General features: G+C 38.9%; 1 protein-coding gene across 7 annotated transcripts in view; it reads left to right on the forward strand.

Moving 5' to 3' along the window:
- Nucleotides 1-14386, forward strand: part of PATJ (PATJ crumbs cell polarity complex component) — a 370533-nt gene that overhangs the window by 127648 nt on the left and 228499 nt on the right. For all 7 annotated transcript variants that reach the window (XM_059374941.1, XM_059374937.1, XM_059374938.1 and 4 more), the window contains 2 exons: nucleotides 12112-12183; nucleotides 13637-13814. In XM_059374941.1, the coding sequence (XP_059230924.1) occupies nucleotides 12112-12183; nucleotides 13637-13814 (250 nt within the window). The remainder of the gene's footprint in view (nucleotides 1-12111; nucleotides 12184-13636; nucleotides 13815-14386) is intronic.

The raw sequence follows: 14386 nt of genomic DNA on the forward strand, positions 1-14386 counted from the left end.
TTGTTTAAATGCCACATATTTGTGAACTTTTTAGTATTTTTCTTGTAATTATTTTCTTGTTTTATACCATTGCAGCTAGAAGAGATGCTTTGTTTAATTTCAGTCATCTTAAATTGATTAAGACTTATTTTGTGGCCTAATATATGATCTGTCTTAGAAAATATTCCATGTGCACCTGAAGAATAGATATTCTCTTACTTTTGGATGGTGTAGTCTATATGTCTGTTAAATCCATCTGGTCTAACATGTCATTTAAGGCTGATATTTCCTTACTAATTTTCTGTCTAGGTAATCTATCCATTGATATAAGTGGGGAATTAAAGTACCCTACTATTATTGTATTGTACTATTTCTCCCTTTAGGTCTGTTAATATTTCCTTATTAATATTTAAGTATTCCTATGGACTGATTCCTTTATCATGATCTAATACCCTTCTTTGTCTGTTATTCTTTGTTTTAAAGTTTATGTTGTTTGATATAAGTATGGCTGCTCCAGCTCTCTTTTGGTTTCCATTTGCATGGAATATCTTTTCCCATCCTTTCACTTTCAGTCTATGTGTGCCCTTTTATCTGAAGTGAGTCTCTTGTAGGCAGCAAGTAGATGGATCTTGTTTTTTAATACATTCAACCGCTCTGTGTCTTTGGTTATAGATTTTAGTCCATTTATATTAAAAGTAATTATTGACATGTGTTTTTATTGCCATTTTGCTAATTGTTCTCTGTTTTTGTAGTTGAGCTTTTCTCTGTTCCTTTCTTCTCTGACTTTCTTGCTGTGTTGTTTGATGACTTTCTTCAGTGGTGTGCTTATGTTCTTTTATCTTTTGTGTATTTGCTATTGGTTTTCGTTTGTGGTTACCATGAGACTTATGTATAACAACTTACATCTATAATAGTCTACTTTAAGTTGATGATACCTTACATTTGATCCCATTCTAAAGCTCAACAGTTTTACTCACCACCCCATACCATGTTTTGGTTTTGATGTCACATTTCACATCTTTTTATCTTGTGTATCCCTTAACTAATTATTGTAATCATGGTTATTTTCACTGTTTTTTTTTTTTAACCCTTACACTAGCTTTTAAAATAATCCACGACCTTTACTATGTATTTACTTCTCCAGTGACATTTCTTCTCTCACATGTGTTCTCTTTACTAATTAGCATCTTTCTTTTCAGCTTAAAGAACCTTTCTTGTAAGGCCATTTTAGTGGTAATGTACTAATTTAACTTTTGTTTGCCTGAAAAATTCTTTATCTCTCCTTCAATTCTGAATCATAATTTTGCCACTTAGCGTATTTTTGATTTGACATTTTTTTTCTTTTAGCACTTTGAATATATCTTGCCATTTCCTCGTGACCTATAATGTTTGTGCTCAGATATCTGCTGATATTTTTTTTTAAGATTTTTTAAAGGTTTATTTATTTATTCATTTATTCATCTTTCCTGTCTTTAAGATTTGGCATTTTTTAAAAGATTTTATTTATTTATTTGACACAGAGAGAGAAAGAACACAAGTAGGCAGAGAGGCAGGCAGAGAGAGAGGTGAAGCCAGCTCCCTGCCAAGCAGAGATCCCGATGCAGGGCTCGATCTTAGGACCCTGAGATCATGACCTTAGCCAAAGGCAGAGGCTTAACCGACTGAGCCACCCAGTTGCCCCTCACTTTTGGCATTTTAATTCTAATGTGTCTTGGTGTGAATCTCTTTGGCTTCATCTTGTTTGGAACGCTGGGTTTACTGGAGCAGAATGACTGTTTCATTCCCCAAGTTAGGGAAGTTTAAGCCATTATTTCCTAATAAGATTTCTGCTTTTTCTGTCTCTCTTCTTCTGGGAGCCCTATAAAAAGTCAGTGTTAATTTGTTTGATGTCTTATAAATCCCTTTAGCTATTTTCACTTTTTTAAATTCATTTTTCCTTTTGCTTCTTTGATTGGGTGAGATCTTTGTCTTTGAGTTGCCTGATTTGATTCATCTAGTCATCTATTGAAGTCCTCTAGTGTATTTTTCAGTTCAGTTATTGCATTTGTCAGCTCTGTGACTTCTGTTTGGTACTTTCTCATATTTTCCATGTCTTTGTTGAAGTTTTAACTGTTTTCATCCATTCTTTTTTTTTTTTTTTTCAAATTCATTGATCATCTTTATATCCATAACTTTGGACTCTTTATCAGATAAATTGCTTATCTCCATTTCATTAAGGTATTCTTCTGAGGTTATTTCTTGTTCTTTCATTTGGAACATTCCTCTCTTTCTTCATGTTGCTTGACTTTCTGTGCTGGTTGTTACACAGTTGATGAAACTGCCACCTCTCCCATTCTCAAAGAATGGCCTCGTGTAGATGAAAATTTTCATTCAGCCCTTGCCGCAGCTCTTGTGTCCCAAATCTCTGTGCTTGTCTGAGCAGCCTATTGTATTTTTCCTTTCTTTTTTTCTTTTTTCAAAAGATTTCATTTATTTATTGACAGAGAAAGAGAGAGGGGTAGTGAGAGAGGGAACACAAGCAGGGGGAGTGAGAGAGGCAAAAGCAGGCTTCCTGCTGAGGAGGGAGCCCATGTGATACAGGGCTTGATCCCCCTCGATCCCAGCATCCTGGGGTAATGAGCTGAGCTGAAGGCAGATGCTTATGACTGAGCCAACCAGGCGCTCCAGCGTATTGTATTTTTAATGGCTCCTGGTAGTTGAGGAAGTACCAATACCTGTCAGTGTCCAGAAAGGGGAGATTCAGGTTGATTGAAAGCCAGACCCTCAGGCAGTAGCTTTAGAAGCATGCAAATATGTATAACCCTGAGGGGCCACATGTGTAAGCCCCACTGGCCACGAGACAGGAAATCTAGAGGTGTGCATTGGGTGGCAATCACAAAACTTGGGACTCCAGAGGAGGGTATAATAAGTTCCTTGTGAGGAGATAGCAGTGAGCTAGAGCAAAGCAGGAGAATGCCAGGTGGTGTTCACAGCCCACGCTCCTTCTGAGCAGCACAGTAGGTTGCCAAATGTGTGCCACACCTAAAATCTGCCCCTCTGTCTGAAGCTCCAGAATAAGCAAAGTGACCTTTTTCACAGGAAGGCAGGGGTATGTGCCACAGTCTGCTGTCTTTGAATTGCCCTGGTGGTCACAGCCTGCCAAAAATCATCTTCAGATTGCCATAGTCCTGTGGGATCCAGGAATGCAAGACCCTTCATTCACCAGAGCCAGGCAGTCATGGGCTGTACCCTGGGTGTCAGCTGCAAAAACTGGGTACCAGACTCGTGGAAAGCTCTCCTCCAGGAGCCAGTGGCACTCCTGGAGTGTGGCAGAGGGTGAGCCCAATGAGAGCACTTGCCCTTCCGAGGTCTCTGGAAAGGATTAGTGAGCCTCAAGATCCATGCTTATTTAGAACCCTATCTCTCAGGCCCTATCTCTCTAGTGATTAACAGGCTCTTTCATGAAAAGACCAAGCTCCTGGGTCTGTTGCCTCTTGCTCTGCTCCAGGGGTGGTAGCTGCTTGAAGAACTCTTTGTCCATTGGTTACACTTTAGTGGGACTCATGAGTGTAAGACTCATTGGCCCCAAGAATCAGGCAGTGGAGAGGTGTCCCCTCTACAGCAGTCACAAATATTGGGGCACCAGATTAGGGGTGTGAGCTCCTTTTGGGTGAAACTGATTTTTACAATCCGTGTGACCAGGAACATGAGCTCCTCTGGCTTCTAGAGTCAGGTGATCGAGAGAACTGGTAGTAAGAGGTCAGATGCTCCTTGGAAGTGGAGATCTCTGGGAAGGGGCCTCTGGGCAAGCGGGGTGTGGTAACTCTGGAGGAAATCCAAGTGATTTTTTTCCAGGTATCCTTCTTTCCTTTTTTTTTTTTTTTTTTTTGGTTAAGATTTTTATTTATTTATTTGTCAGAGAGAGAGCATACACAAGCAGAGGAAGAAGCAGACTCCCCACTGAGCGGGGAGCCTAATGCAGGACTAGATCCCAGGACCCTGGGGTCATGACTTGAGCTAAAGGTAGCCACTTAACTGACTGAGTCACTCAGGTGTCTCTCCTTCTTCCTTATAAGTCAGCATGAGGTTCTGTCTTCAGAATCTACCTCTCTTCAGTCTTTTTTCTAACTTATCTCCATCATCAGCTTCTGCCAAAAGACATAAATGGGTGCCCATAATGGGGAATATGCACATTTCTCAGGATAATAGCAGATCTGTAGTATAGATATATGATAGGTACTGTTCAAATATTTCATGTTATCTGTAGCTACATGACCCTAAGAAGGTTTCCCTGGTGTCTGTATTTCCTCACTTACAGAGTGGGTGTTATTTGAGTTAAGGAAGTGTGCATGTCAAGAACTTCATATAATGCCTTGAGCAGTGCTTAATGAAAGGTTGGCAATGATACTAGATGACAGGGATAGACTTATGGGCTCAGAGGTTTCTAGGACCGTGTTCTTTGTTGCTGAGTTTATTAAAACGTGGAAGGAGGTTGTAGTTCGTGTGTGTGTGTGTGTGTGTGTGTGTAATGAATAGGATCAACTCATAGTAAAGAAAATAAGGTGCCAGAGTGTAAAGCCTGGGAGGATGAATTTGAGATGAAAGACTTGTATTTAAAATAGAAAAAAATCATGATATAGGCATAGTAGTATGCAAATGAAAATAAATATATAGGTATACTAGTATGCAAATGAAAATAAACATTTTGTTATGAATAAGACAGGTGAACTAGGAGGTAGGTTGTCATAGTTGGGGAAAGGATTAAATGAGTTAATGTTAAATTTTGAGTCTGAATATAGTGCCTGGCATTTAATGCCTTTGAAGGCAGTGGTGGGTATTTAATAGATGCACCTTTGAGGTAAACTGCCAAATATTATGTGTAGATTCAGAACGTTAGTAGGAGGCTGAGGATTAGGGGAGAATAAATATGTACATTTGAGCAAAGATTACCCTGGAATGTTTGAGTTGATTTCTAGTATAATGCTGTTGGAGCTGTTGCCTACTCTGCAGGCAAAGACAAATGTGAAAAATTAGGACAAGAGATACATAGAGCATTACACTAATGTGTTTGAAAATATAAGTAGGTCTTTATTTACTAATTCATGCTCTACAGGAGGCAAAATGAGAAGTAAATGTGATGTAAGAAAGCAACTTACCCATCATGGCTTGAGTTTTTTTTTCCTTTCCTTTTTCTTTAAAGATTTTATTTATTAATTTGACAGAGAGAGACATCAAGAGAAGGAATACAAGCAGGGGGAGTGGGAGAGGGAGAAGCAGGCTTCCCTCTGAGCTGGGAGCCTGGCACTGGGCTGGATCCCAGGACCTTGGGATCATGACCTGAGCTGAAGACAGACGCTAACAACTGAGCCACCGAGGTGCCCCTTGAGTTTTTGTTTCTTAACAAAACTCTTAAACACAATTTTACATATTTATATAAAATGCACACATTTTAAGGAACACATTTTTAAGTGTTTAATTTTTATAAACTCCTGTTATCCACAGCCTGATTAAGATATTATGTTCATCATTCCTTTGGCAGTATCCTGCCCCGGGCGTCTACTAATATGACTTCTAACACCATAAAGTATTTCTCCTGTTCTAGAACTCATGCAAATGTTACCATATAGTAGGTACTTTTCTGTGTCTGACTTCTTTCCTTCAGCACAGTCTGTGTCCTTCTAAACTTTAATGTAAGGGAATGCCTAATTATGTATACTGGTGTTGGACAACACTAGTCCCTGTTGTCCCTATTCCCTGTGGTGTGTCCTGCAAAATTACTGTATAGGATCTGTATTTAAAAAGAAAAAAGATGGGGCACCTGGGTGGCTTAGTTGTTCAGCGTCTACCTTCAGCTCAGGTCATGATATTGGGGTCTGGGATAGAGCCCTGCATCGGGCTCTCCTGCTCAGTGGGAAGCCTGCCTTCCCTTCTACCAATCCCCCTGCTCATGTTACCTCTTGCTGTTTCTCTGTCAAATAAATAAATAAAATCTCTTTTAAAAATTAAAAAAATTTTTTTTAAATGAGGAAAAAGAAATCTAGAGATAGTTTAGTCACAACCAAAACTCATACTGCTTGCATCATTTAGAAAAGTGCTGAGTTTACTTGAGTCTCATTTTGGCTCAGTACTTAGTATTTAGAAATTTTATATGAAAAAAGGTATATTGGAAAGAAGAGGTCTGATTCATCTCATTTTTTTTATGATGCTGAAAATTTGATGTGCAAAGATATGTATCATGATCAAATCTTACATTAATACCCATTTGTTCATTAATGGGGTGGTCCACCTTTCCTCCCAGTTATGTAAAAAATGGTAACTTCGGGGGCACCTGGGTGGCTTAGGTGGTTGGAGCCTCTGCCTTCTGCTCGGGTCATGATCACAGAGTCCTGGGATCGAGCCCCACGTCGAGCTCTCTGCTTAGTGGGGAGCTTGCTTCCCTGCCGCTCCCCACCCCTGCCTGCCTCTCTGCCTACTTGTGATTTCTGTCTGTCAAATAAATAAAATCTTTTTTAAAAAATGGTAACTTTGGCACTGTTTCTATTGGGTGGTTAATTCTCTGGGGGAAAATTGGTTTTAACACTCTGGATAACAGGGGCGCCTGGGTGGCTCAGTGGGTTTAAGCCTCTGCCTTCCACTCAGGTCGTGATATCAGGGTCCTGGGATCCAATTCCCCCTCTCTCTCTGCCTGCCTCTCTGCCTACTTGTGATCTCTCTCACTCTGTCAAATAAATAAATAAAATCTTTAAAAAAATATATGCATACCCAGCATTTCATCGAGGCATTTATTACGTTCTAGAAATTTAAAAAAAAAAAAAAAAAAACCAAAACAATAAAAAACCCTCTGGATAACAGTGTGAGAAGTAAATTTATTTTAACATGAGATTCTAACTGATTGAACTATCGACCATATTTAATCAGTGTAAATTATAAAATTTAGGTCTGAAATCCTTTGCTAAAGTTTTAAATATGTTTGTGTAAATTTGGATCTTACTGTGTGCAGTAAAAATACTTTACTTTCTCAGTTAAATTTTGAGTTAAAATGTTGCATTCATACCCAACTTTTCTATCAACATGGACTGAACTGGAGGAAATTATGCTGAATGAAGTGAGTCAAGCAGAGAGAGTCCATTATCATATGGTTTCACTTACTTGTGGAGCATAAGGAATAACATGGAGGACATTAGGAGAAGGAAAGGAAAAGTGAATTGGGGGAAATTGGAGGAGGAGACGAACCATGAGAGACTGTGGACTCAGAGACAAACTGAGGGTTTTGGAGAATAGGGTGTGGGGGGTTGGGTGAGCCTGGTGGTGGGTATTAAGGAGGACACATGTTACATGGAGCACTGGATATGGTACATAAACAATGAATGTTGGAACACTGAAAAAATAAAGTAAAATGTAAAAAATAAGTAATTTCAAAAAATCAAAAATAACTAAATAAATAAATAGTTGCATTCATGCATGTAAGGTGACCACATTAGTTTGTATAGTTGCTCATCTCCTAGGATGGTATTTCCCAAACAAATCACACTATCTGGATAAACTTTTGAAAGATATTTTTGTTTGTTTGTTTGTTTTTTATTTTTATTTTTATTTTCTTTGTTTGTTTTATTGTTGTTGTTTAAAGATTCTGTTTTTAAGTAATCTCCACAACCAACATGGGGCTTGAACTCACAGCCCTGAGATCAAAATTCTCTTGCTACCCTGTCTAAGCCAGCCAGGTACCCCCAAGCTTTTGCAAGTTTTCTCTCTCTCTAGGTATGAAATAATCTGAATAAAATACGGGTAAACTTCCTAAAGAAATATAGTATGCTTTGAAAAAATCAGGGAGTTTCTTCCAACAGAATAATCCTTTTGTTACAATATCAAAACTAAAATTTCGCATCTTCTAGACAGTATTTTCTTTCTCCCTTTAGTTGTATGTGAAAGCCAGCTGTTCTGAAAATTTTTGATTTTCCTTTTTAAAAAAAGATTTTATTTATTTATTTGACAGATAGAGATCACAGATAGAGAGGCAGGCGGGGGTAGGGGGACCAGGCTCCCTGTTGAGCTGAGCACCTGATATGGGGCTCCATCCCAGGACCCGGAGATCATGACCTGAGCCGGAGGCAGAGGCTTAACTCACTGAGCCACCCAGGTGCCCTGGTTTTCCTTTTTTTAAATGGAGAAACTAACAGTCCATACTAATGTTAAAACATGGTTTCCATTTTATTTTAGGTTTCTAAAAATTGAATAATAGTAGCATACATGTTCAGTAGTAAAAATAGCTATGTGGGTTTTTTTTTTTTTTCTTAATGCCTCTTCTGAACTATTTTACTCACACTTTTGATGCCAAATGTGTGATTTTTTTTTCCCCCTCTGCCCAACTACTGATTCTCTGGACAGTAACTAGTATCTTAAAATTCGATTCCATTCTGACACTAGCTACTCAAGAGTTAGTGCTGATCGCACAGGCTAAGGGCTTAGTGCCACAAGACTGTCCTGACTTCACATGCCCGTCATAAGTCCCATGTTGCCAGCAGTACTTCTGACCAATCAGCTACGAATTGGGAGTTCCCATGATCCCTTTCTCAGGTTTGATGATTTGCTAGATGGCTCACAGAACTTAGGAAAGTGCTTTACTTCCTCCTACTGGTTTATTATGGAAGATACAACTGAGAAATAGCCAAATGGAGGAGATGCATAGGGCAAGGTATGGAGGGGAGGGGGCTGTGGAGGAGGCACAGAGCTTCCATGCCTTTCCTGAGTGCAGCCCCCTCCCAGCCAGTACATCAATACCTTGATGTATATGACAACCTGAAAGTTGTCATCAACAACTTTGTTGTTGAGCCCTGTGATAGGGGTTTTTATGGAAGTTCCATTACATGAGCATGATTGATTTCGCCATTGGCCATTGGTGATTGAACTCCATCTCTAGCTCCTCTCTTCTTCCCAGGGGAGGGTGGGACTAACCGTGCTACCTAATCATACAGTTGTTTTTCTGGCCACCGGACCCCATCCTGAGGCTAAGTATGGTCTCACCAAATGTTACCTTATTAGCATAATAAACTCAAGTATGGTTGAAAAGGGTTTGTTAAAAATAACAAAAGATGATCCTATCACCTCTGTCACTTGAGAAATTTAAGGGTTTTAGAAGCTCAGTATCTGGAACCAGGGACAGAAACCCAATGTTTACTTCTTATTGTCACACCTACTATGATTTGAGATATAGGACAGTAGAAAATGGAAAGGAGGAGGGTTTCAGTGTTGGTTTGATTTTCAGGTTTTTAATTATAGACTTCAATTAATACTTATCTAAAAGGGAATTCTAAAATATAGCAGAGTGGGCTGCCTGGGTGGTTCAGTCGATTAAGCGGCTGCTTCTTGGTTTTGTGGGATTGAGCCCCACACGCTCAGTGTGGAGTATGCTTGAGGGTTCTCTCCCCCTCTCTTTCTACCCCACCTTGGACTCGTGTGTGCTCTCTTTCTCTTTAAAATTAAAAAAAAAAAATCTAAAAATAAAAATAAAAAAATATAACAGTATGAAGATATTCCCTGCAGTAATGTCCATATTCCAAAAAACAGGATATAATGTCAGTGTATCATATTCGAGACAGCAGATAAATTACATCAATAGCATGGGCTATTAAGATGCTCTTAATTAAAAAATGATTATAATACTTGGGGAAAATTTTGATACAAATTCAAATAAAATTATAAAGGAAATGAACATTAAGCCTCAGTTAAATGCCAGTCATATATCATTTAATCCTTACTATTACACAGGGTAATCAAATACGAAAGTTTCTGCTATTAACAACCATCCGAGAAACACATATGCACATATGCACATGTGCAAAGAATAACGTAATGTGATGAAATGAAAACTTTGCTTAAGTTGGTAGAACCATGGGTATCATTTAGGGATTGCATTCCGCTACTTATAAACAAACACCCACTTGATTTCACTTAACCAAACAGGGCCTTAATTTTTTTCTTGGAAAAACCCCTGAAGAAGGTGATCTGTCAGGGTCTTAAACACCTTCTTCCTTTCTGCTCTGCTGCTCTTAATGTATTGCTTTAGTCATTGTCTCTTCATGATTTTAAAATGGATCCTTCACCACCAGTGGCCTCTCTGCCTTCTTGGCAAGAAGAAAGGAAAGGTCCTACAAAAGGTTCCTCTCCATTTAATGAGTTTTTCTGGAAATCTCTAGGGACTTTTACTTTGATTTCAGAACGGTAGCACCCAGTTACCATTAGCTGACAGGAAGTTCAGAAAATCTATTTCTTTAAAGCTGGGCATAGTGCCACCTGCAATAAAAGAGAGATTATGTTGGTGAGGAGGGAAGGAGAGGACATCAGATAAGTAATTGGCAAGTATCAGCCAAGCTCTTTTTCCTTGAATATTGTGATGTTCTTAATTATAAAAAATACCCTGGGGGCGCCTGGGTGGCTCAGTGGGTTAAGCCGCTGCCTTCAGCTCAGGTCATGATCCCAGGGTCCTAGGATGGAGCCCCGCATCGGGCTCTCTGCTCAGCCAGGAGCCTGCTTCCTCCTCTCTCTCTGCCTGCTTGTGATCTCTCTCTGTCAAACAAATAAATAAAATCTTAAAAAAAAAAAAAACCCTGGCTGAGGCAAGAAAACCATATGGTAGTGGGTGAGATGTTAATGACCCTAATGATCCCAACTCCTTTTTTTTTTTTTTTTAAAGATTTTATTTATTTATTTGAGAGAGAAAAAGAGAGCAAGCACGAGGGGCAAAAGGAGAGAGGGAGAAACAGACTCTCTACACGGGTCTTGTCCAACACAGGGCTTGATCCTAGGACCCTGACTAACATCATGACCCGAGCCGAAGGCAGATGCTTAACTGACTGAGCCACCCAGAAGCCCCATGATCCCAGTTTCTTAACTGATTTTTAGATTGTCTAGATCGGTTCAGTTTTCTCTTTCTCACTCAGCCATAAACCATTGTATCCTAGAAAGTCTGTATGTAGAAGCAAGTAGGTGGAGTTTTGTTACTTTTTATGGAACTTGTTTGAGAGTTCAGAGAAAAATGCAGCATAGAAACTGAGTGTTGCAACAAAGATCGGATACTGTGAAGAGGTTGTATAGGAGCCTTCTGTGAGTCTCAGTTCCTCATGTGAAAAGTATAGTAGATGACCTGCAGTACTTCTAGGTCATGAAGTTTATTTAAGCATAAAACACATTAAAAGTTATTTGGCTGGTTTGTCAGAGAGAAGGGTCTGGGTCTGGGTCTGGGATGGGAGGTGGTGTTTCCCCAGTCTGCAAACAGTATCCCGAGTGGCCAAGCTGCTGTGGCAAGGTGGAGGGTGTTTGTGAAGTGAAATGGAATAGGTATTGCCTGCATTTTTGTGTGGAGTAATACAGTTTACACTATCAGACCTATCATGTCATGTGGTGGTCCAGAGTCACACACCCATTTCATGGTGCAGGTTAGACTGGCGCTTAGGACTCCTGACTCCTCCTCCAGATAAAGTATGATAATGTATTTATGCTGTGTGATAGCATTACCATTGTAGCTTTTCTGTAATTCAACATTTTATGTTGTGATTGCCACACTATAACTTGCTGCGTGAAAGTGTGGTGGTAGCTGGGAGGATCGAATGAGATCTAATGTACGTCAGTCTGTCTGCAAACTGCGGAGTGATGGATAATGACACAAAGCATTCATGATACAAAGGACAAGGGAATTATTTAGGGCCAAGGTGACATCTAGAAAGAGGGATTGTGCTTACCAGCTGTTGAGCCATTTCAGCTACTGATGTTGGTTTATGCTGGAGTGTTCTCTTTGCTCAACCAGTACCAAGTTTTAAGGAATATGTTTCCTAATATTTATATATTGATAGAGAAATAAATGTGAAATTGTACAAAGCAAACACAGATTTTTAGAAAATAGCATCTGGAGTATCACCAATAAAAGTGTTGATAATAGTTATGATTTTCTGGTGGTAGGGGATATTTATTGAGTTGAACATTAAAGCAGTGTTCCAGTTGATGTATGTATTTTATTGATGTAAATATTTTAAAAGCTTAAAAATCGAGACCTATTTAACTACATATAGATTGTTTAATTTCAAAAACTTTGTAGAAACCTTTAATACAACACCGTGTTTTACAAGTTCTGTGTGTATTTTTTCCTTTCTCTCCCCTCAGTGAGTTACCTGAGAGAGAAGAAGGTGAAGGAGAAGAAACGCCAAACTTTAGCCACTGGGGTCCACCAAGGATGTATGTTGATGACGATACTGGTTTTCTCAGTAGGAGAACACAATCAAGTTGTTGCTCTGTAATTTTATAGTGTCATTGGGACATGCACTGATGGAGAAATTGCCATCATTCACATGGAGGCTGGCCTGAATTTTAGTTTCATTTTGTCTCATGTAGAGATTTTCAGCGGAGCAAAATGACTATAATCTACATTACATGGAAAGTTTTTTGTTGTTGTTGTTGTTGTTTTTTAAAGATTTTTTGACAGAGAGACTCTGATCACAAGTAGGCAGAGAGGCAGGCAGAGAAAGAAAGGAGGAAGCAGGCTCCCTGCTGTGCAGATAGCCCGTTGCAGGACTGGATTGGGAACCCTGAGATCATGACCTGAGCCGAAGGCAGAGGCTTAAATTAAACCACTGATCCACCCAGGGGCCCCTACATGGAGAGTTTTTATCATACTTTTTCAGAAAAAGTAATTGACAAATGTCCATGTATGATAGTAACCATCACTATTGCATCACTGCCTTAAAATGCAATAAAACGTCTTCTTCTTTTTTTTTTTTTTTTAAATACACAGCAACCGTAGTTGAGGCTTCTGGTGTGTACTCATTTATCTCTAGCGTCCTCCTCTTGTGTCCGCGCAAGTCTGTGCCTTGCTTGAGCTAACAGAATAGGAAAGTCTTCGTCTAGCTGTTCTTCCTATTCTTCATGTGTTACTAATCCCACAGGACCCACATGATCTTTTCTCTTCTTGCATTTCCAAGTTTTGTCTTAAAGACTCGTAGGAGCTGTTTTCTGAACTACTTTTTTTTAAATTTCAGTTAATCATTGGCCACATCTGTGCCATTTGAGCAAAATTCATAACCATTTGAAGGGCAAGTTTTATTCCATACTTTATTTTTAAAAGTGATGTGGAGATAGGAGGAAAAAGAGAATCTGCCATCTTTCAGAGCAAAATCTGTCCCTAGCTTCAAGAACCACAGGTGAAACCTGCTGACTGGAAAAAGCCGCTTGGGCAGCAAGACTTTTGGTGATAAATTTATTTTATTGCGAAAGTTTGTGCTTTTTGCCAAAATGATACATGCGACTTTTTTTTTTTTTTTCTCCCCATCCATTTGTTATTTCCTTCATCCGTTCTTTGCTGATGTTATGGATATGGATTAAAAGAACTAATTACAGAAAATAGATAGATAGATAGATAGATGGGAACATTAAGGCCTAGCCAAATCTCCGAATATTAAGAGGTGTATTTATTGTTTTAGAAATCTTTTTCCAAATTCATACTTTCATATGTGCCATGAATTATTGATAATATCCTATAATTTTGGAATTGGCTACAGTTTTGATAACATTTGTAAAAATATATTCATAGAAAATATGAGTCACAGGGATATGGTCCAAATCGAACACTTACAGTGATAGTCCAGCAAATTATATTAGATTACTCATAAGTGAATTTATTTTCTTTTTACAGTGTTGAGATAATTCGAGAACCCAATGTGTCTCTTGGTATTAGTATTGTTGGTGGACAAACTGTTATAAAACGCCTGAAGAATGGAGAGGAACTGAAAGGTATATTTATCAAACAAGTTTTAGAAGACAGTCCAGCGGGAAAAACAAATGCTCTTAAAACAGGAGATAAAATACTCGAGGTAAATGCTGTTAAAAATCTGTTTGTCTTTGAAACCTACTCTAAGACAGTGATCATTTAACCAGAGTCCTTCCTTCATTTTTCGGGGTCTATGTGGATATAATTGGTGTATTTGCTTCTGGTGCCCTAGTTTGTATGTTGTTCGTATAACTTTATGAGATTCTAAAGTTGGGGTGGCAGCATACATCATATACAAAGGATCAGCTGACCAAAAGTTTAATAGAATGAGGCTGCCTGTGAGCCTTGTGCTTCTCCCACAGCATTTAAGAAATGCTAATTTTTTTCCATCATTTAAAAAATATCTCATATTCTTCTTTTAAACTGAGGTATAGTTGACACGCGATGTTACATTAACTTGCAGTCATACTAGGTATACAGCATAGTGATTCGACAATTCAGTATGTTACCCAGTGCCCCAGGGCTCCCAGTGCTCGCTGCAAGTGTGGTTAGCGTCTGTTACCATCAACATTGTTAAAATATTACTAACTACATTCTCTATAACAAGCTGTACATTTACAACGATGTGTCAGTAGGATAGCCATGCTCATCCTCCCAGACTCCATTGGAGGAAGG

This window comes from Mustela nigripes, chromosome 14, assembly GCF_022355385.1.
Source record: "Mustela nigripes isolate SB6536 chromosome 14, MUSNIG.SB6536, whole genome shotgun sequence".
Taxonomy (NCBI): domain Eukaryota; kingdom Metazoa; phylum Chordata; class Mammalia; order Carnivora; family Mustelidae; genus Mustela; species Mustela nigripes.